The sequence below is a fragment of the Stegastes partitus genome, unplaced genomic scaffold, assembly GCF_000690725.1.
Source record: "Stegastes partitus isolate 25-593 unplaced genomic scaffold, Stegastes_partitus-1.0.2 Scaffold264, whole genome shotgun sequence".
Classification (NCBI taxonomy): Eukaryota; Metazoa; Chordata; class Actinopteri; family Pomacentridae; genus Stegastes; species Stegastes partitus.
The window spans coordinates 410,636-433,073 of NW_007577995.1; the positions used below are offsets into that span (position 1 = coordinate 410,636).

A 22,438-nucleotide genomic window follows, 5' to 3' on the forward strand; every position below is an offset into this window, starting at 1 on the left:
GTATATCTCAACCATTTCTCCCAGCCTTTTACAAAGTCTTCTTCTTTCAGTTTCAGCTTAAAGGAAAGCTTCTCCATCTCAAGGATGTTTTCTATAATCGACAACCACTGTTTATGATTTGGTGCCTCAGCTTTTAGCCAGTTCTTAGTGATGGTTTTCTTTGCCGCCGCAATAAGAATCTTGACCAGGTATCGATCACCAACATGTACAGATCCTTCCAAATGTCCCAGGTATAACACAAGAAATGATCGGGGAACAACATAACCCAGTACTTTGCACAGAAACTGAATGTATACGACCCCAGAAAGATTGGATTTTCATACAATTCCAAAAGACGTGTGTGTGGTTTGTATTCATGTTATCACACAGTCTCCAACAGGGTTGTTGTATTTTCTTATGTTTACTTGTGATTTTAGGTGTTATAAAAAAAACAAATCTGGTTCTTCCATGTGAATTCTCGCCAACTATGTGATTGTGTTGTGGTTTGAGTCATTTTCCACATATCCAACCACATCTGTTCTGAGATCTCCACATTCACTCTTTTTGCTTTAACATACTGTGTTGATTCATTTATAGATTCCATTAAACAACAATATAACAATGACACAGGTCGTTTTATATTGTTATTATAGCTCAGCTACTTTTAAGGCTACACACTCTGGAACAGTGTGTCTAGCACAGGGCTGAAACCTGGGTTATACAGTCATGCTGAAATAAACCCACTGTTCAGTATTTTGAACTGAAAACTGAAAGACACGTTTTGAGGAAACTGTCATACTTTGTTGAAAAAAAAAATGGCACAACATATGGGACCTTTAAAGTCCTGGTAAAGGCACAGCAAAACCATCCATGTATCAATGACAATGTGGTCAATACGTTTTTGAAAAAAACATTTCAAAGTATTGAGTAATTTAAATGAAGAGCCAGAGAGAAAATCCTGCAGATTTTTAAGGCATCATTATTCTAATGTGTAGTGATTATACCTAACATGTATAAAAGTTTCAAATGTATGTGTTTGCGCAGTAATTTATTTATTTTATTTTTTATTTTTTGAATCACTGGCGTGTGTCCATGCTTTTATTTTTAAAAGAGACCCTCGCCGTGTTGACGTCCCGTCAGTCCCGGCAGCGCTCCGTTCACACTGCACCACTACAGTTCCGGTTCCACCTCGCAACAGCACTTCAGCTACAACGACGGCGGGAAGTTATTATCATCAATTTAACCAAAATTCAGCAATAACTAAACGGACGAAATTGTTAACGGTCGACAGTTCACTATCCATTATTGATGGCTCTGTAGTCGGAAATACGCTATCGGTAACCTGAGCTTAGCGGCGTGGGATTGAGCTAACATGGCTAACGTCGGAAACCAACTACCAACACAGGCCGTTAGCAAGCCTGCCGCAGGAAAACATGGAAATGTACTGCCCCTGTGGGGCAACGAAAAGACTATGAACCTCAACCCAATGATTCTTACCAATGTGCTGTCCTCGCCGTATTTCAAAGTTCAGCTTTATGAACTAAAGACCTACCACGAAGTTGTGGACGAAATCTATTTCAAGGTAACGTTAGCAAATGCTAACCCGCATGCTAGTTAGATAACCACGTCCAGTCAAGCTAGCGTTATTGTGGTGGTAATGTGCAGCAGTCGTCAGGTATCGAGCTGAACTGGCTTCATGTGGCGCCTGATTTAACTTAACTTATAGTTTAAGACTCGGGAAGATATTCGCTTATTTCGTGTAGCCCTGGCATCAAATATTTAGATCACTGTGTGCTTACCAGTAACTTCAAGGCAGCGTTAATTACACTAAATAGTGCCTGAGCTCGGTTGGATCGGTTCGGTCCCATCAGCGGGCTTCTCTTGTACATTAGACAGTACCTTAATGTGAGGTTTATTCAGACTTTGTTTTCTACCATTCTGCGTTAGTTTTTTCCAAATGTGCTGCTCTGGCATTCATTTCAGTTCGGTTTGATTTATATAGCCCCGATTTACAACACATGCCATCTCAACGTAGCACTCCGCGTAGTAAAATTAGAGAAACCCAATTAATCCAATGATTCCTTTGGATTTCCATTGAGCGCGCTCCTGACAACAGCAGCATTAGGACACAACTTCTGACTTAGTGGGAAAGTATTAAGACACTTAAGTCATAGAACTGATACTAATGATTATTGTCGTTATTGATCAATCTGTTGATTAATTTCTTAATTAATTGTTTGGTCAAAAACTGTTACAAAAAAACGTAAATCAGTATTTTCCAAACCCCAAGATGATGCCTTTAGGTGTGTTATTTTGTCTGTAATTCACTTTAATGTCTTGAAATGAAACATTCAGAATAGTTGACAATTAATTTTAGTTGATGACTAATTGAATAATCGTTGCACGTCCAGTTAGTTCAGCTAAAAAGATGCCCGTTAGGTTGTGTTATGAATGAATGAGTCTCGGCATTTCTCACGAAGCATCAGGATGATCTTTCTGTTTGTGGTGTGTATAGGGGCAACTCCAAGTGGGTCTTGCAAACAGGTGTGTGACTTGAGTTTTAAGTTGTTCTCTGTGACCACAGGTGACTCACGTTGAGCCCTGGGAAAAAGGAAGCAGAAAGACAGCCGGCCAGACTGGAATGTGCGGAGGGGTAAGTGAGAAGTACGTGCTTTTTATATTCCCCATCTCTTCCCCCCTCAGTGTTTTCCTAACCAGTGTGAAAGTTGTTTCAAAGCAGTCTGTTGACATCATAATGTGATTTACAAGTGAGGCCAATTTACCGGTGCTTAGTTAAATGATGCTCCAGTTACTGTGCTTAAGTCAGGTAGTCGGTCGTTATGAAAGGTGTAAATACTGTGCAGCGATGTGCTTTATGAATATGTGTTCTCCATCCTCACTAGGTGCGTGGAGTTGGGACTGGTGGGATTGTATCTACTGCTTTCTGTCTACTATACAAACTGTTTACTCTCAAGCTGACTCGCAAACAGCTGATGGGTCTGATCACTCACACAGACTCTCCATACATCAGAGCACTTGGCTTCATGTACATAAGGTATGGACCTTCGACAGATTTGATCACTGTAGAGCTTTTAATTAAACGTGTCCCTGAAGTTTTTATTCTATTTTACCTGTTTGTTATGTTTTTATCCTTTTAAGTCTTTAATGTAGCACTTAGAGATTTTGTTGAAATGAAAAGTGCATTACAGACAAAATGTATTATTATAAATATTATGTGTAGAGGTTTTCTGTTTAAGGCAACATGTAAAATATGTTTTTAATGTATCAGCTAGATGAATAAAGAGATTATAAGAATGTTTTAGCTCATGGAAAGTTTTGTTTAAGCCGTTGCCTATGTTAGCATCACATGTTTGAAGGACAATTACGAAACAAATCGACAACATAGAGCAAATATCTGTGTAACATCTGCTCTCTGTTTTGTTGTGCTGCAGATACACTCAGCCCCCCACAGACTTGATAGAATGGTACGATGGCTTCCTGGATGATGAGGAGGTATGTCAACTCGGGTAATAATTTGATGTTTCTTTCTCTCCATGAAATGCTCAGTCAAACCACACACATTCAGAGCCATTCGTTAACCCCCCCTTGTGATGCTCATAGCTGATTTTTCACCTTTGCCTTCATTTGGCTTAATTGTCCCCAGTTTTTGTCCTCTAAACCTGAGTAGCTAGGTTACTTGCTCACTGCTCTGCTGCTGATTTGTATCAGGGTAAGTACCATGTATGATGCTGAGAATCTTTTAGTCATTGTAAATATTAAGGCATGCCCTCTGTTATGTTTTATTTTTTTTTATTTTTTGACAAGCTTTTGTCAGGACTTGTTGCACAAAACTAAATTTGGGATAGATGGCATTTGGAACATTCACATGTATTACACACACACACACACACACACACACACACAAATGTATAACACTTCAGATCTTGCATAAATCTCTTGTGATTTTCTCCTTTTTTTTTCATGTTGAAGTAAAACCTAATTTGATCCCACGCTGTGCAACCAGGCCTCCTTTGATGTTCTGTTGCATTATATTTGAATTGATCATTCTGAAATCCTACCCAACTGGTTAATTCCCCTGTTTTTTTCTTTAGATGCCCATTGTGCAGCAGGTGAATTGGATATTGTATCTCAGCACTGTTGGTTTGCGTGAGTGCAAAGCGGCTGTTCTCTACCATATAAAGTTGATAACTATTCAACTGGTGTGCACTTACCTACCTGCTCTGATCTGTGCTTACACTGTGGACATTTATTTTTTAAAAAGAGTTCATTCTGCTTTTGGGAGACTGTCCCTTTAGCACGATGAGGATGTGCCTCAGTGTTCTGCTCTCCCTTCCCTTCATCTCTACTCTAAATGCAACCACTTTTTCAAGATGCCGTTTTAAACAGATGATGGGAAGGAAGGGTGTCGTCTCTTGAGATGTATCAACTTTTCCTTGATTATAAAAGCTCACTCTGTAAATACAGATCCAAGGAACTGCCAGACAGGTTAGATGAGGCAAACCTTTTGTGATATTTATAGTTCTGCTGTTTCCTCTATTAACAATTAGCAGTTGTAAAGCCAGACACATTTGATTGATATGAGAGATTAAGCTAGATGAACAGAGGTGAAGGTTCAGTACTTGGTCATCACAAATTGCTTTTTGATGTAAGGCAAGATTGAAAAAGCAATTACATTTACTTGCGTCCTAACCATGTGTGCTAATTGAGGTTTTCTGTTTGTGTTTTTTTTTTTTTTCTCCACCGTTTGGTTGTAGGAGCTTGACGTAAAAGCAGGAGGTGGCTGCGTGATGACGGTTGGAGAAATGCTGCGCTCCTTCCTGACCAAACTCGAGTGGTTCTCCACTCTGTTCCCCCGTATCCCAGTGCCTGTGCAAAAGATTATTGACCAGCAAATAAAGGCGAGGCCGCGTAAGGTCGCGCAAAAGGAGCCGCAGGAAGAGGAGGAGGCCACGTTCACAGAGTCAGGGAGGCAAGGAGAACGGCGCCGCTCCAGGTAACGCAGCAGATGATTCAAGCCATTTGGTGTCGACTTGTTTTTCGGCTTCATGGCTTTCTTTTTTTTAACCAATTAGAATAAAGAAGCTTTGAATCTGTGGTTATCGCTGTTAGTATGTTAGTTGACTCGTCACACACTGGTCATATAGCCACTCAGGTTGTTTTGCCTGATTACACCGGAGACATGGATGTGCACATGAGCGCACTGGAGAATGCCGCTGCTCAGTTTCTTAATGGTCTGTTGAGGATGGGGAATGTAACGCCTTCTGTGCTACACTTGAAATATGTCTATTGTCGTATTTGATCGCGGCGATTCATCTTGTGTCAAGTTGTGTGTGATCCAGCTGTTTTATCATTTTCAAGCTCAGGTGGATACATATTCCAGATGTTCATAATTCAGTTCTTCCTAGTCAGAATGAAAGAGTAGTTATTATTCTTGTAGATGTCACTGTTCCTGGGATACGTGACACCGGTTTTGTCCTTCATGTGCGTTGAACTTTCAGATATCCACAACTGCTTGTACAGTTGATATCAAGAATTCTTAATCAGAAAAACTCCCACTTCAGATGTCCTCAGTTTGTAGTCATACTTTTAATTTCAGATATCTAAAATTAAAAAAACATACCCTACAGTCACTGCAACGAGAGAAAATGTCACTTCATATGTCTAAAATGTCAAAAGGGACATTGTAAAAATGTTGCCGTGGATATCTGTTCTGTCGATTTTGAATTGAGTCTCAAGTACCGATGCCACATGTGTTGGCAGTTGTGCACGTTTGCTTTTGTTTATTAGCTCTAAGCTAATAGTATCGTTTTTACCAGGACACCCAGACGGACACCGAGCCCCCGAAGGTCGCCCAAAAGGTCCAGGAGCAGGAGCCACCATCGCGAGAGAGACCGCCACGGCCCCAGCTTTGACCGAGAGCTAGAGAGAGAGCGCGACCGCCAGAGGAAGGAGAGGGAGGGCAGGGACCGAGACAGGGACAGGGGGGACAGAGGGGACAGGGAAAGACGGCGGTCCCGTAGCGCAGACAGAAACCAGGAGCGGCGAGAACGCAGAAGAAGTCGCAGCGGCAGCCGAGGGGGAAGGAGCGAACGCAGGGAGAAAGAACGAGAAGGGGGGGACGACAGGAGCAGGAGGAAGGACAGGGATCACCATAAAGATAGAGGCACTGAGAGGGAGAGGTCCAGGGATAAGAAGAACAGGGGAGAGACTGACGACCGGAGGCATAAAGAGGACAGGGAAAGGCACAGGGAAGAGAGGAAGGCCAAACGGTCGAGCCGGAGTCGAAGCAGAGACAGGAGGCACAAAACCGGGGGAGAGGAGAAGAGCAGGAAAAGAGATCGAAGCCACAGCAGAGAGAGGGATCGAGAGCGAGACGGAGAGCAGCGTTCTCACAAACGTAGTGGTAGCAAAGAGAGGAGCCACCATCAGCGAGAGTCCAGCAACGACCACAGTAAACACAGCGAACGCAGAAGGAGTCACAGCACTGAGTAAACGTCACCTCGCAGCAATATTACTTCTTCTACTCCTGTGTTTTTCTTCCTGTTTTCTACCCAGTTGTCTGGTCTGTCCCTTGTGCTAAAGAGAAGGAATGTTAGCACGTCGGACCTCTGGAGTTGTTGTCTTTTGGCCAATGTAATGTTGCTTTACGTTTATGTTTTCCTGCTATTTCACTCCCTGTTAGACCATTGTTAGTCTCCACTTGAAATCTGAAAAGTGGCAAAAATGGCATTTTAATTTTCTATGGTTCGTGTTTTTGCCCCTGGAAGATATGGGTTTGTACATAATGTTTGGAGGCTGACTACACACGACGAATGGGTGGAGTTTCATTTCCTGCTGGGCTGGGCGCAGTCGCTGCGAAAAGGTTCAGCACCATGCTGTCGTCGTGTACTTTAAAGGAATGGCTGTTGTCATTTTCTGGCTGTACGAAAGTCAATACACACTTTTTAAATATAAAATACAAAAAAATGGACTCATGTTGCAGCGCGTATGTGAACGGTTCAGATTTCAGAAATCGGTTCAGCCAGCACCAAACAACTCCTCCCACGATCGTGTGTGGACAGCCTGAGATCGTTTTATTCCCCTAAAGGGCAGTCTGCAAAGGGTGATTTTTTACCGCACACACTTGAGTCCTGCTTGTGTTGTGTTTGGGTTATTGCTCTGTTGCATTTTGTTTTCTAATAAAACACTTTTACAAATGACATATAGTTCTGTTTTTAAAGAAAACTGCAAATATAGCAGAAGCACAGGTTGGAAAAAAAGCAACTACATCACAGTTAATATGAAATAAGAGGGTTTAATGCAAATATGGTAATTTTAATCGAATTTGGTCTGAAAATATTTTACATCTTAAATATACATTTAGAAAGGGCAGAAAGTAAATACGCTGGACATGTTCGAACACTTCCTGATATATTACCTTTAAGAGACCTAATGTATAATTTACAAAAATGAGTACAAAAAAAACAGCAGGAACAAAGCCCCCAAAAATAACATGCACAACCTTGGTTTTTATTTTCAAGGCATCTACCTATACCTTGTATTAGCAGGGATGCAGCGTTTCATTACACAACTAACATGCACTAAAATCAAACTGCAGCTTCTCACAATAATTCCCATGTTCTAGCAGATCTAAACAGTTTGTCATTCAACAGTGCTACCGTTTAAGAGTAAATCCTTCACATTTTAATCGGGAGGCGTGGAGGCCTCTAGCTTTGTTTTCACATTTATCGTGAAAGCCCTCGTCCCGTTTGCACACACACGGGCTCCGACTCCGGTCCGTCAGCGGCCGACACGGAGAAACAGTAGGTCAAGTTTGGGCTCAGATCGGTGAGAATGATGCTCTCTCCGTAAACTGTGAATTCCTCTTTGCCGGAGCCGTCCTGCTTTCGCGCTATCAGGCTGTAAAAGGGAGCAGCTTCCACTTCAGACCACTTGATGAAAACAACAGTTGAGGATGGTTGTGTGATGTTCAGCAACGGGGCTGATGGGGAAGAAACAAGCCAAAGTTCAGCATTAGTGCCTGGATGACTAGTTTTTTGAATACATTTACAGTTGTGGAAAAAATATTGGATCACTCATGTTTTCTTCAATTTCTTGTTCATTTTAATGCCTGGTACAACTAAAGGTACGTTTGATTGGACAAATAGATGAAAGCTAAAATAGCTCATAAGAGTTTAATTTATGATATACATCAAGCCATTTTCCATGGTTTTCTTGATCCATCCATTATCTATACACCGCTTAATCCTCACTAGGGTCACGGGGGGGATGGAGCCTATCCCAGCTGACTTGGGACACCCTGGACAGGTCACCAGTCTATCACAGGGCTACACTTAGAGACAGACAACCAAGCACACTCACATTCACACCTACGGACAATTTAGAATCACCAATTAACCTCAACATGTTTTTGGACGCTGCAAGGTGGCGCAGTTGGTAGCACTGTTGCCTCGCAGCAAGAAGGTTGCCGGTTTGCGTCCCGGTGGGGAATCTTTCCGGAATCTTTCTGCATGCAGTTTGCATGTTCTCCCTGTGCAGCGTGGGTTCTCTCCGGGTTCTCCGGCTTCCTCCCACACAGTCCAAAAACATGTTGAGGTGTGAATGTGAGTGTGCTTGCTTGTCTGTCTCTAAGTGTGGCCCTGCGATGGACTGGCGACCTGTCCAGGGTGTCCCCTGCCTTCACCCTAAGTCGGCTGGGAAAGGCTCCAGCACCCACGCGACCCTCGTGAGGATTAAGCGATATATAGATAATGGATGGATGGATGTTTTTGGACTGTGGGAGGAAGCCGGAGAACCCGGAGAGAACATGTAAACTCCATGCAGAAAGATTCCAGTGCCCCCACCGGGACGCAAACTGGCAACCTTCTTGCTGTGAGGCAACAGTGCTAACCAACAGCACCACCTTGCAGCCTTGTTTTCTTGATAATAACCAAAATCACTTAAGTTCTTCCATCAATAGCTATGGCACTGTACTGCCAAGATCTTCAGTTTTTTCGCCACCTGTCTCTCACTCATGCCAGTTTCCAGCAAGATGGCTGCCTTTGTGGCTTCACATTCTTTTGTTTTAGGCATTATGTGAGAGTTGACAACTTCTGAGTTGTGCTACGGCTTGAACGCAAGCAGGAAACTGCTCTAGGCCTTTGCATGTGCAGTGAATGAAATGGCCTCTTATATACCCTACAGGGAATAAGCTTAAGCATGTCAAATAGGACAGAAAGTATTATGTAATCAGCTGCCTTTTTTGTCGTGTTCATTGTTTTCTTCAGGTAATATACCTTTAGTGGTAACATGCATTAAAATGACCAAGAAACTGAAGAAAGCAAGGGAGGTCTAATCATGTTTTCCATGACTGTAGATATATGGAAGGTAGTATTTCATTTGCTGATACTTAAAAACTGGTTGGAAATGATGAATGCTGAAAAACATAAATAGTTCAGAATTACAATATTTTTANTGATGTTCAGCAACGGGGCTGATGGGGAAGAAACAAGCCAAAGTTCAGCATTAGTGCCTGGATGACTAGTTTTTTGAATACATTTACAGTTGTGGAAAAAATATTGGATCACTCTTGTTTTCTTCAATTTCTTGTTCATTTTAAAGCCTGGTACAACTAAAGGTACATTTGATTGGACAAATAGATGAAAGCTAAAATAGCTCATAAGAGTTTAATTTATGAGATATATCGAGCCTTTTTCCATGGTTTTCTTGATCCATCCATCATCTATACACCGCTTAATCCTCACTGGGGTCATGGGGGGGATGGAGCCTATCCCAGCTGACTTGGGACACCCTGTACAGGTCACCAGTCTATCACAGGGCTACACTTAGGGACAGACAACCAAGCACACTCACATTCACACCTACGGACAATTTAGAATCACCAATTAACCTCAACATGTTTTTGGACTATGGGAGGAAGTTGGAGAACCCAGAGAGAACATGTAAACTCCACGCAGAAAGATTCCAGTGCCCCCACTGGGACGCAAACTGCCAATCTTCTTGCTGTGAGGCAACAGTGCTACCAACAGCGCCACCTTGCAGCCCGGTTTTCTTGATAGTAACCAAAATCACTGAAGTTCTTACATCAATAGCTAGGGCACTGTACTGCCAAGATCTTCAGTTTTTTCGCTACCTGTCTCTCACTCATGCCAGTTTCCAGCAAGATGGCTGCCTTTGTGGCTTCACATTCTTTTGTTTCAGGCCTTATGTGAGAGCTGACAACTTCTGAGTTGTGCTACGGCTTGAATGCAAGCAGGAAACCACTCTAGGCCTTTGCATGTGCAGTGAATGAAATGGCCTCTTATATACCCTACAGGGAATACAATGAAGCTTAAGCATGTCAAATAGGACAGAAAGTAATCAGCTGCCTTTTTTGTCGTGTTCATTGTTTTCTTCAGGTAATATACCTTTAGTGGTAACAGGCATTAAAATGACCAAGAAACTGAAGAAAGCAAGGGGGGTCTAATAATTTTTTCCATGACTGTAGATGTATGGAAGGTAGTATTTCATTTGCTGATACTTAAAAACTGGTTGGAAATGATGAATGCTGAAAAACATAAATAGTTCAGAATTACAATATTTTTACCGTAACAAATACAAACTCACCATTCATTTGTAGATCTCTCCTCCTGCGTCCGTGTGTCGCCACTAAAGAGCAAAAAGGTTAAATGTTTACAACCATTTCAGATAAAAACACAGATTGCTCCTCACCCCACAATCGCACAGCTCTTACCGGTCGTGACTCTTGTTTCTTCACTTTCTCCGGCTGCGTTGCTGGCTGTGATCACCAGATCGTTGGAAGCGATGTTGGACAGAGAGCAGGAGAGCCCCGCCACGCTGCACAGCTGGGTCCTTGGTGTGACGCTGTTGTCGTACACGGTGTACATGGTGGCAAACACCGAGGCGCTCCATGAGACTGTGGTCAAGGAGCTGCTGTTGCTGTACACCACTCCTGCTGGTGGACAAGGAGCTGAGAAAGGAGAGATTGAAGTTAATGGTTTATTTTCCTTTAAATAGACACTCTACTAAACTGAAAGTACCAATACTGCAATGTAAGAAGTCCGAAGCACATAAGTAGCAACAGCAAAATGTAGTCAAATTATTAAAAGTATTAGTTTGGTCCCTCTGACTGATACATTAATATATATGACTTCATTAGATTATCAGCCGTGAAGCATCAGCATGTTGTAGCTGCTGCAGGTGGAGCTGCTTTGAACTACTTTATGTACAGTTAAGAGGGTTCATGTAAGTAGTTCTCATACAAAAATCAGTTTTTAGTTGTTGGTCTTCTTTAATCTTTGTTTGTTTGCTGCAATATTATTGTAACATTTATTGAAAAATCACGATCTGGCGGCGCTGTTAACAACTCACAGGCTTCTGAAATGTGAGTCAGAATTCTAAAAGTTTGGAAACCACTGATTTTAGATTTAACAATGTGCTTAAAGAGTGAAGTAAAAAGTCCCATATTTCCCTCTGGAATGAAAGTAGAAGAAAATGGAAATAGTAAAGTTCAAGCACCTTAAATTGTACTTGAGTAAAGTACTTGATAAATATACTTTTCTACTATTTCCTACAGTCCGGCTCTACTTTGCTACAATAACACCAGATTAGCATTAATATGAGCTACGATGTTTCCTTTATTTTTATTCCTGTTGACGTCTGTGTATAAGAAGTGAAAATGGCAGCTGTAAAAATGGTCTGCAGCGAGCTAAGTGCAGCCTTATTTACTTTTAATCAATAAATACTATGCTAAGTTAAAGGCATTTATATTCAGCCTGGTGTTTAATAGGATGTGTCTGAAGAATTACTCGAGTACAGTGTGTGGTCTACCTGTTGTTCCACTGAGAGGAACTGATTTGCTGCTGGTGCCTGCACTGTTCCTGCTCTGCACTGTGGCGTCATAGGATGAACCACAGGGGAGAGGAATCTCAAAGTTTGTCCTGCTTGTCCAGTAGGAGGAGATCTCAAAGAGCGCCTGGCTGTCTCCCAGCAGACTCCCCGTTAAAGCCAGCAGGTAGTCAGTGTTTCCACAGCTGACTGCTGTCCAGCTGAACTGCATCACCTGGATCTCCATCTGCATCGGCAGCAGCTGCACCTCGATGGCATCTGGAGGGCAGGGAGCTGATGGAGCGAGAGGAGAACGCTGATTTATTAAGGTGTTAATATTACAAAGTTATTGAGAGTCTGATGAGTCGTGCTGCTCTTGTACCTGCTCCTCCCTGCAGAGGGTCACTGGAGGAGCTGTTGCATGTTCCGTCTGAGGCCTGCACAGAGAAGTTGTAAACAGTGCCACAGTCCAGACTGTTGATAGTACAGGAGGGGTTTGTGCTGTGACAGTACAGCATGTCTCCATTTCCAGCCTGGGCACAGCCATAATAGTCTACAGCATTATCACTGGGCGTCCACGTCAGCGTCGCAGACTGATTGGTACAGTGGAAAGTAAGTGAGAGTCCACTTGGCTGGCAGGGACCTTGAGAGAAGGACAATTGAGTTAGTTTTAACATTGATTACATTTTTCAGTCACTTGCACTGATGTCCTGTGTGTCTGAAAACCCAAACCTGTGTTCACTGTTGTGTTTTGACTGGCTTTGCTGGAGCAGTTTTCGTGGCTAGCGGTCACAGATACTGTGTACTGCTGGTCACACTGGAGCTCTGACATGCTGCAGTTACTGGAGGAGGTGTTGCACGTGCGCACATGCCCGTCTGTAGCCACAGTCACCACGTGGTATGTTTCAGCTACCGGAGAGGGAGTCCAGGACACCAGCGCCCTGCGGTCCTCACAGGAGGAGTTCACCATCACGTCTCTGGGTGGACAAGGCTCTGTGAATAAAGACAAGAGTCAAGTCAGAACTAGTGGGCTTATCTTGAAGTCTGGATAACAGATTTTCTAATTAGACCAGAATTTTAAAAGAGCTTTTTACCATCTAGTGTTTTATAATCCAGGGTTAGGGACCCCTCCAGTGGGTCATAACATAAATGTAAGTTTCTCAACTTTCCTCCAGGCTGATCAGGTCGCCTGGATGACACCATATGAAGATAAAACAACTCTAAATACCCTCTGACCTCAGGTTCTACCCCCTGTGTCATCAGATGAATGAAACTACCATGAATGATGGTTCATGATCTTTATGACTGATGAAAATCAAAAAAGATTTAAAAATATCTGTCATAAGTTAAAACAGTTTTGGCGATTTTACACGACCGAGTTCTGTATTTTTTTTCTTGTGCTCTTTACTGTAAATCAAATCACATCAGACAATCTTACTGAAACAGATGAGTATTAAACCTATTTATACATAAGATGTGTTTTTGTAAATAGAGCTGTTTTTATGTGACAGAGAATCCTAAAGATTTTTTTAAATGAATAGTTTCACACAGGGCCAAGGAAAAACTCCTGCACATAAACTCCCCCAACGTGTTATTTTTACACTTTAATATTTTACTCGGTGAGATGTGCAGCCTCTCGCAGGTGCATTTTGTTGCCTTTGGACAGAACCAGACTGGCTGTTCTGCCTCAACAACAACACATTTATTTATTCATAATTTAGTTACTGTGCAGCAAACAAACTTCCAGAGCAAACCAGACCTGTTCTGACTCTGACCACCTTTAAATCCAGGTTAAAAATTGTTGTACATGTTGTGTTTGTATATTTCTGCCTGTTATTAAATGTCTTAATACAATATGTAAAGCACTTTGGACATATTTCCCATTTGATCTACACTCCACTGTTCTGTGCAGATGCTGTGTAATTCCAGGGCGATCGAGAAACAGCAACACAATGTACCCATGCTGACTCGGTAGGGTGGACTTCTCATGCTGCTGCAGCGGTCCGATGAAGCGGCTACAATGATGGTGTAGTGGAGGTCACACTGTGCTCCGTGGAGGTAGCAGCTGGTCCCGGTGCTGTTGCAGCTCAGGTAGGTGTGGTCGCTGGCTTCTGCCGTGGCGATGTACAGCGTGCTCCCCTCGCTGCCCTCCATGAGCTCCCATATGACGAGGATGGTGGAGTTGTGACACTGAGTGAAGGCGGTGATGCCGGAGAGGGAGCAGGGTGCTGGGTAGGAGAGGCAGGAGTTTAACAGCTTAGCACTGCAGGGTGAAGAAATTCCTAAAACGACTGCCACGAGGACTTCAAATACCTGTCTGCAGCTCGATGGCGGCACTCGGCGGACTGTCACACCTGCTGTTTTTAGCAGTGACGCTGAAGTTATAAAGCACGCCGCAGGCCAGGTCCTCCACCTCACATACAGTGGCGTTGGACGTGGTGCAGTTGGCCGTATGTTCCTCTCCACCTGCAGCTGACACGAAGTAGCTGTCCACCCCAGGAGCAGCATCCCACGTGATCCAGGCGGAATTGGTCACGCAGTCGAGGCGGCCCGTGAGTCCCTGAGGCTGGCAGGGAGCTAGAAAGTAAACATCAAAGTTAAACCTGAGGCCGGATGGAAGCGTTTATGCATGGCTTTTGAAATGTTCCTACCTGACTGGATGCTCTGGGTCAGACTGTGTCTGCTGCGGCAGTCGCCTCTGACTGAGCTGACGTGAACTGTGAATTTATCTCCGCATGTGGCGTTGCTGATGGAACATGCAGTGTTTGTGGTGTTGCATAATTCGCTGGTTCCTCCGTTCTCCGCAGTTATTGAAACCAAGAAGTGGTCAGCATCTCCAACGGCATCCCAAGAAACTGTCATGTCATTGGACGAACAGCTGACCTGGGCGTTCACGTTCTGTGGCGGGCAGGGGCCTGAGAGTACAGAGACAACATGACGCCTCAGCTACCAGCTTCATATTGAGAATGCTTGGTCAGTTCCCCGTGTTGCATCGCTCACCTGAGTTGAACACCAGAGCCTGGCTGGGGATGCTGGAGCAGTCGTCGTCCATGGCTACGACCTGAACGGTGTAGCTGCTGCCACATGTGAGGTTTCTGAGGCTGCAGCTGAGGCCGGAGCTCTGACAGCTGTCGTTGCTATGACTACCTAGAGCTGTCACCGAGTACTGCACGGCTCCGCGGCTGGCAGACCAGGACACAGCGGCAGTGTTGTTGGCGCAGTCCATCACCACGAGGACGTTAGTGGGGACACATGGCACTGTGGAGAAAGTACAGACAGCATAGAGTGAGGAAGACATGACGCAATATTGCATTTATTCATTCCACTGTGTTTACCTAATGGTCTCTATCTATAACACACACACTGTAACACAGTATGGAGGATGAATTTGGTCAAAATTATTATACCCTGCAACTGCTATACTACACTATGATTTAAAATTGACAATATATCGTTGTAATTCTATTTCTAAATATTTGTTTAATTGCAGTGGTGTGATATTTTTTTCAACATAAATCCATTGATTTTATAGGTGGGCTTATTATTTTTTTTTTTTTAACATTCACAGTCCTTTAATTATGCAAGATTTTAATGCAAAGTTACAAACAAAAACTCCTTCATTACACCTAAATTAACTAGTTAATGAAAAAGAAAATTAACAGTTTATTGCGGCAAATAAAAACCCAGATTACTAGATTAGAAACAACAGTTTGACATTTTTAAAAAATGTTTTTGTTTACATAAAATTATATAAAATATTATACGTTTTCTGTGATTTTGAAGCCTGACTATCTGTATAATAGCAGGATTTGCCCATATCTTCAGAAAATGTATTTTTACACATGCAAATATCCTTCAATTTAACATTAAAAGCCAAAAAATACTCATGATATAATATAACCTAAAAACTAGAAACTATATTTTAAACATGGAAAATGAATGCATTCATGTGAAATGTTTATTTTCTGTTATTTTACAGTTTTTTTGTCGTTGTATTTTCCTCACAGTTTGGCATAAGACTTATTATTTTAACTGTAGCTTGCCAGAGATTCATGAAAACAACATTATCCCCACAAATGTTCCAAGCTGAGAGGAAAGATTCATAATAAATAGCCCCAATAGAAAGTACCTTTTACACAACTGGGCCCCTGAAAGTATAACAAATCCACCAAAATTCCTGTTCAAATTCCGTCAGTACAGAAAAATCCATGGCAGATGTGAAGATTAGGTCCAGTTTATGATCAGATTGCTGATGTGACATTAAGAACAACATATGGTAACAATACCACACATGCGTTTTCCCTCCCAGCAGCCCTCTAATTCTCACCTGACAGCAGACTAGTGGTTTGGCTGGAGGTGACGTTACACTGCTGGTTGGAAGCTGTGACTGAGACGGAGAAGTTGTGTCCACACGCCAGCCCAGGGATGCTGCACTGACTAGTTTCCGACATGCACATTTCTGTCGGGCCAGCGTTGGTCTGCATGATGGCTGAGTAGTAGTCGGACCCATTGCTGGGCTGCCAGGTTACCATGACAACACCAGAGAGGCAGTCCTGCCTGGTAGAGACTCCCATGGGCGGACACGGCCCTGGAAAGAAGACACAAAAGTTAATTTTAGAGCTCACTTCTACTGCTATGTTTCAATCATTTTTAATAGTCATATCCAAAGTGTACACACAGGTTTGTACGAAGGCGGATGCGCTGTAGTTGCCGGGACAGTGCTGGTTGTGAGGTGTGACTGTGAGGTTGTAGTTTTGTCCGCAGGTAAGTTCAGAGAAGGTTGCTGTGGTGACGTTAGTGCTGAAATGGACTGATGTGTCTCCTGCCTCAGCAGACACCATGTACGTCTTTGTCCCGTTGCCGGCGTTCCAGCTCAGGGAAACCTCGTCAGCATTACAGTTCACAGCGGCGGCCAAATTCTGGGGCACACAGGGATCTGGAAAGATGGAAGATAATGAAGAGGATGCAACAGAGGTCATCGGATACATGCTGTTATTTGGAAACTGCTTTTATTTTTTGGGTCCATAAAGTTATAAAGTATGGAACATCAATTATAATTTTAATGTTATATATATCATTGATCGGTGTAGATTAACTGGCACCATTTTTCTACAGACATTATTTGCCAGTTACAGACCTATAAATGAAAGTTTGGCGACTCCCCATCACGTACCCATATGGATGACGGAGCTGTTGCTCGGCAGGCTGGTGCAGCTGTCGCCCTTCGCCCTCACCACAACAGTGTACTCCTCGCCGCAGTGCAGGTCGCTCCAGGTGCATGAGGTGGTGTTGGTGAGACACTGGTGAGGGTGGCCGTCAAGGCCTGTTGCTACGGCAACATACTCTTCAGCGCCGTCACTGGGCCCCCAGCTGACAGAGCCCACGTTAAACTCACACTCTACGTAGGTCGCCACATCCCAGGGGATGCAAGGGGCTGGAGACGGACATGACAGCACCTTTAAAGCATACATATGAGGTCCAAAAATAATGTGCATGTGATGTGAAATATAAAATCGTACTGGTTTTGAAGAAGGCAGGACTGCTGGGGCTGCTGTCACACTCGCTGCCCCGTACTTGCACGGTGACGCTATAGTTCTGTCCACACGGTAAAGTGGCTGACAGGAGGGTTTGGGTTGTGTTGTGGATCTCCACATAGCCCAGGCTCCCGGTGGCTGTAACCAAGTAGCTCAGTACGTCGTTCGCTTGGTTCCAGGAGATCTGGACCTCGTCACTCTGACACACTGCCTGAGCTGAAACAATCACAGGCTGGCAAGGCTCTGAGAGGAGCAAGAGAGAGAAAAGAAGATGATGACCAGAAAGGAGGAGGGCGAGAAGTAACAGCAGTATTCATAGCTTTGACCTATTAGATGATTAGCAGATGATTTTATCATGTGCTAAATAAGTATAAATGAATCAGTTTTTTATTCTTGTGCACATCTGTTTTGTTGTTGACTGGTTTCTGCTTTAATAATCAACTTATTGTATCAGTAATAGTTGCAGGAAAATGGATGCAATATAAGGGCTTGTCTGCTTTTCCTCATTTTGCATTATTGTAGATAAAGTATGTTCTTTTTTGGGGGGGGATTTTTTTTCTGACATTCTCCATAATAAATGATAATAATTTATATATTTATAATAATACTTTTTGTGACATCAGAGTTAAAAAATATATACCATTATCACAAAATTGTCCTTATAGGTAAGTATCAAAAGTAATAGTAGTAGTTTTGTGCAGAAAAGTGTTATGTTATAATTGTATTATATCAATGTTTTAGCACTGTTATGCTGCCATTTTTAAGTAAAGCTTAAAGGTAACAGCTGGAGGAATTGGCATTAAATCTAAATGTAATACTTTATATTCTTTAATTAATCTACACGACATCATGTGTATTAAACTGCTCATTTGTACTATATTAAAAAAATCCCCATATTTCCCTCTAAAATGTAGAGAAGTAGAAATATATGTTGGGGAAGAAATTGTTCAAAACTGCACTCAAGTACAGAAAAATACTGAAATCACACTAATCTGATACACAAAACCAGTTCATCTTCAGAAGTACCTGTTTGGATGAATGCCGTGGTGCTGGCTTGGCTCCTGCAGCCTTGAACGTGTGCTGTGATGGTTAAGTTGTACGTCTCCCCACAGTCCAGACCGGCGAACTGACAGCTAGAGCCTGTAGAGTTACACTTTCTCACTTCTCCTCCCGAGGCCTTGACGGCGCTTCCAACGTACAGCTCGACATCAGACCTCTCTTCCCAGGACAGGACGGCAGTACGAGAGCCACACTGCAGGTTGGCAGCTACACGCCGAGGAGGGCAGGGTCCTAAGAACGACGTGGAGGGAAGGATTGTGTGAGATCGTAAATGAATGAAACACAGAGTAGGATGATTGAGCGTACAAACTCACGTGTGGTGAGGTTGGCGTGTGTCTGTGCCGTGAGGCTGCATTCCTCATTGCTGGCGGTGAGGCTGAGATTGTAGGTTTCCCCGCAGCTTAAACCCGTCACATTACAGGCCCCCTGCTGAGTTGTGCACAGAGTTTGAAGGTTTCCAACAACCACAGCCATCAGGGAGTAGTTTGCCGTGCCATGAGTGGCGTTCCAGGACACCACAGCTGCACCGTCGGAGTTACAGTCGACGTCTACCTGTATCTCCTGAGGCAGGCACGGAGCTGAGGAAACAGGATGAGTTAAATAATGATTGAAACCCCAAAACAGACAGATGATCACACACTGGGTGTTTCTTTACCTGATGTAAGAGAGACCACAGAGCTGTCAGAGCTGTTGTACTTCTGTCCTAACGCCTTCACCCAGACGCTATAAACTGTGCCGCACATCAGCCCCGAGACTGTACAGAAGGTATCTGTGTTTGTGCTGGTACAGGAGGTGTCGTGTCCATTTCGGTTGTCAAAGTAGGCGACGTAACCCACGGCGAGGTCGCTCTGCTGCCAGGACACAATGGCGGCGAGCTGCTCACACGCCATGCTGGGTTGAACGCTGGTAGGTGGACAGGGTTCTGAATGAAGTGGAAACATGCATCATTTAATCAGAAATGATAGAAATACAGAGACTTGAGGTGTTACACGTCCTTCCTGATCGAACCTGTCATGAGGCGGTACGCAGCAGAGGTCACGGTGTTGTTGCAGGCCTGGTTGTGTGCCTTCACGGTGACGTTGTAGATCTGACCACACTGCACACCCATCAGGAAGCAGCTGGTGTTGGTGGTGTTACAGATGACCGTCAGGCCCTGGGCGGTCACAGCCTCCACAGAGTAGGATGTGGCTCCACTTGCTGCGCTCCACGTCGCCTGGGCGGTGCTCACGTTGTAGTGAACAGACACATTCATAGGAACACAGGGCTCTGGGGGGACAAAGAGTAATATCTGCTAGAAACACAATTCTTGAGATGCTACAAGCTCTAACAGGTGAACATCCTGTACTGTACCTGTGCTGAGGTATCCTGTCATGACGGCGCTGCTGTTACAGATGTCTCCGAGAGCCATCACAGTGACATTGTATTCCTGTCCGCACTGCAGGGGGCTCGGCTCGCAGTTGGTGTGGTTGGTGATGCAGCTGGAGATGTGGCCTGACGAAGCTTTGAGCGCAGCAACATAGAAATCGGCTCCAATGGCGGGCAGCCAGGACACGACAGCAGAGCGGGCCTGGCAGTCAACAACGGCTTCGATGCTGCTTGGTTGGCAAGGTCCTGTGGGATTAATAAGAACATGACTTATAGCTGAATATAAAAGTACATTGTAGCAGCAATAATGTCTTAAATATTGCACAAGAAACTAAAATTGTGATTGTTACTAATCGTTCACAAATTCAAGACTGTTATAGTCCAAAAAACAAACAGACAAAAAAAAAAAAAGTGATTTTTAGAAGCATATTGGCACTTTGTCAGAGACTGGCATTTAGAGGTATAGCATTTTAGAAAATAAATGAATATTTGGTAGCTAGGTCAAAGTGGAAAATGAAATTAAAATCAATTTTTTAAACTGATACTGCACAAAAAATACAAATGCATGAAAATCAATATTGTTGTTAATCATGGACATATCCCAGACACTGGTGATGAACAAAAACATTTTCCCCAGCATTTAGTATATGAAAAATAATACATTTCATGTGTTTTCTTAGTTTGCTTTAAAAACAACAACAACAACAACAAATACATGTAAACACGCTGGCATTTTAAAGAGTTGTAATTCTGAAAATAAATGATTTTTTTCTTGTTATGATAAGGATTATAGTTAGTTGATAAATCCAACTCAGTGAAAATGAAAATATTATTAATATACAATATTTTAACACATTTTTAGAAAGGGGACGTGTTTGTCCTCTAAGGTAACATGCTAAGTTAAGTTTCTTCTTTAAAATGTCATTATTAAAAACAACAACAACAACAACATTGTTGCTAATAACTAACGTATCCCATAATTAAATAATCAAAAAACAAAAAACACTACCCCTAGAATTTTGTTCATTAAAAAATATTTTTGTGTTTTATTTTTTTGCTCTTATTTATTATTTTTTGCTCTATAAATATGTAATATGTTTTTGCTCTATAAATATGTAAACAAACAGGCATTTAAATGGTTCCCATTCTGAAAACTAATGCATTCTTGATCGTTTCAATAGATTAAACTCAATGAAACTGGAAAATTAGCTCAATATATTATAATTTTGTGGCAATTTTTGTCCCGCAGAGGAATCTCTTAAAACGAAACATTAAAAAATGACAACAGTAAAGTGGATCTTTGAGCTTAGATTGATTAGATTGATAATTTTTCCCCCAAAATGCCAAAGGTCAAAAACATCTCTGCATAAATACCTAATACCATGCCATAGATGCTGCCACAGTATACGCAGTATTTCTTTACCTGATGTAACAGAGACCACAGAGCTGTCAGAACTGTTGTACTTCTGTCCTAAAGCTTTGACCCAGGCGCTGTAAACTGTTCCACACATCAGGCCCGAGACGACACAACTTGTATCTGTGCTTGTGCCAGCACAGGAGGTGTCGTGTCCATTTTGGTTGTCAAAGTAGGCGACGTAACCCACAGCGAGGTCGCTCTGCTGCCAGGACACAGTGGCAGTGAGTTCCTTACAAGCAAAACCGGCCTGAACGTTTGTTGGTGGGCAGGGCTCTGAATCAGAGAAAACACACACATGTAAATATAAAAAACAGGCATCGTCACAACCACACAATGCTGTCGCTGTACATCCCCTCCTGTAACTGACCAGTGAGGAGGTGGAAGGTTTCAGACGTCACACTGTCACAGGCCTGGTTGTGTGCCTTCACAGTGACGCTGTAGCTCTGACCACACTGCACACCCATCAGGAAGCAGCTGGTGTTGGTGTTGTTACAGATGACCGTCAGGCCCTGGTCGGTCACAGCCTCCACAGAGTAAGATGTGGCTCCACTTGCTGCGCTCCACATCGCCTGGGCGGTGCTCACGTTGTAGTGGACAGAGAGATTCATAGGAACACAGGGCTCTGGAGGGAAAGAACTAGATTTAGCTTCATTGAAGTAAACAACTCCCTCAGATTATGTTGAAACTATGATGAGTCTAAACATGTGGGGTTCTATTGACCTGTTGTGACTGTGGCAGGAGCACTGGCAGGACCAGGACAGCCACTATGCATGGCCTCAACAACGACAGAGTACTCCTGTCCACAAACCAGGTTGTTCAGGCTGCAGGATGAACCCATCTCGCTGCAGGAGGAGTTGTGTCCGTTAGTGGAGGTTGCCTGGACGCTGTAGGCTGTAGCTGCAGCAGCAGCAGCAGCGTTACTCCAACTGACCAGAGCATTACGTGTGGTACAGTTCAGTTCAGCTGACACGCTGCCTGGAGGACACGGGGCTGGAAAAGAGAGGAGAGAGGTAGAGTTTAGAAGAAGAGACTGACGCAAATGAGAGACACTTGAGGATGTATAAAAGTTTTTAAAATAGTGTATATTTTGGGAAATATGTTATTTGCTTTCGTGCCAAGAGTGAAAACAGAAACTTGATGCCACTGTCATGTTTGTTAAACTCATGCAAACCCTGCAGTGGTGGAGGAAGTATTAACATCCTTAATTTAAGTAAAAATACTAATACTCCACTTTAAA

General features: G+C 43.2%; 2 protein-coding genes across 2 annotated transcripts in view; one reads left to right on the forward strand and one right to left on the reverse strand.

Annotated features, from left to right (window-relative positions):
• Positions 1–1,121: 1,121 nt before the first annotated feature.
• prpf38b (pre-mRNA processing factor 38B) lies at positions 1,122–7,199 on the forward strand. The gene is made up of 6 exons (XM_008282249.1): positions 1,122–1,561; positions 2,564–2,632; positions 2,883–3,034; positions 3,432–3,492; positions 4,755–4,993; positions 5,817–7,199. The coding sequence occupies exons 1-6, from the start codon at positions 1,352–1,354 to the stop codon at positions 6,490–6,492; spliced, it is 1,407 nt and encodes a 468-aa protein (XP_008280471.1). The 5' UTR covers positions 1,122–1,351; the 3' UTR covers positions 6,493–7,199.
• A 3,507-nt stretch (positions 7,200–10,706) lies between these two features.
• The window catches only part of fndc7rs1 (fibronectin type III domain containing 7, related sequence 1), a 28,667-nt gene continuing 16,935 nt past the window's right edge, over positions 10,707–22,438 (reverse strand). The window contains exons 19-38 of the mRNA XM_008282268.1: positions 21,922–22,191; positions 21,569–21,823; positions 21,208–21,474; positions 19,770–20,030; positions 19,428–19,685; positions 19,075–19,341; positions 18,734–18,997; positions 18,387–18,650; positions 17,346–17,603; positions 17,000–17,260; positions 16,505–16,762; positions 16,154–16,414; positions 14,827–15,084; positions 14,478–14,741; positions 14,140–14,403; positions 13,785–14,054; positions 12,559–12,819; positions 12,209–12,469; positions 11,830–12,120; positions 10,707–10,969 (exon numbers count right to left, since the gene is read on the reverse strand). Coding sequence (XP_008280490.1) covers positions 10,707–10,969; positions 11,830–12,120; positions 12,209–12,469; positions 12,559–12,819; positions 13,785–14,054; positions 14,140–14,403; positions 14,478–14,741; positions 14,827–15,084; positions 16,154–16,414; positions 16,505–16,762; positions 17,000–17,260; positions 17,346–17,603; positions 18,387–18,650; positions 18,734–18,997; positions 19,075–19,341; positions 19,428–19,685; positions 19,770–20,030; positions 21,208–21,474; positions 21,569–21,823; positions 21,922–22,191 — 5,276 coding nt within the window. The remainder of the gene's footprint in view (positions 10,970–11,829; positions 12,121–12,208; positions 12,470–12,558; positions 12,820–13,784; positions 14,055–14,139; positions 14,404–14,477; positions 14,742–14,826; positions 15,085–16,153; positions 16,415–16,504; positions 16,763–16,999; positions 17,261–17,345; positions 17,604–18,386; positions 18,651–18,733; positions 18,998–19,074; positions 19,342–19,427; positions 19,686–19,769; positions 20,031–21,207; positions 21,475–21,568; positions 21,824–21,921; positions 22,192–22,438) is intronic.

Bases quoted from the DNA above. Each gene is read 5' to 3' on its own strand.
- prpf38b (XM_008282249.1), top strand. From the start codon at position 1,352: ATGGCTAACGTCGGAAACCAACTACCAACACAGGCCGTTAGCAAGCCT. The intron at 1,562-2,563 runs GTAACGTTAGCA...CTGTGACCACAG, and splicing joins TGGACGAAATCTATTTCAAG to GTGACTCACGTTGAGCCCTG. The intron at 4,994-5,816 runs GTAACGCAGCAG...CGTTTTTACCAG, and splicing joins GGAGAACGGCGCCGCTCCAG to GACACCCAGACGGACACCGA.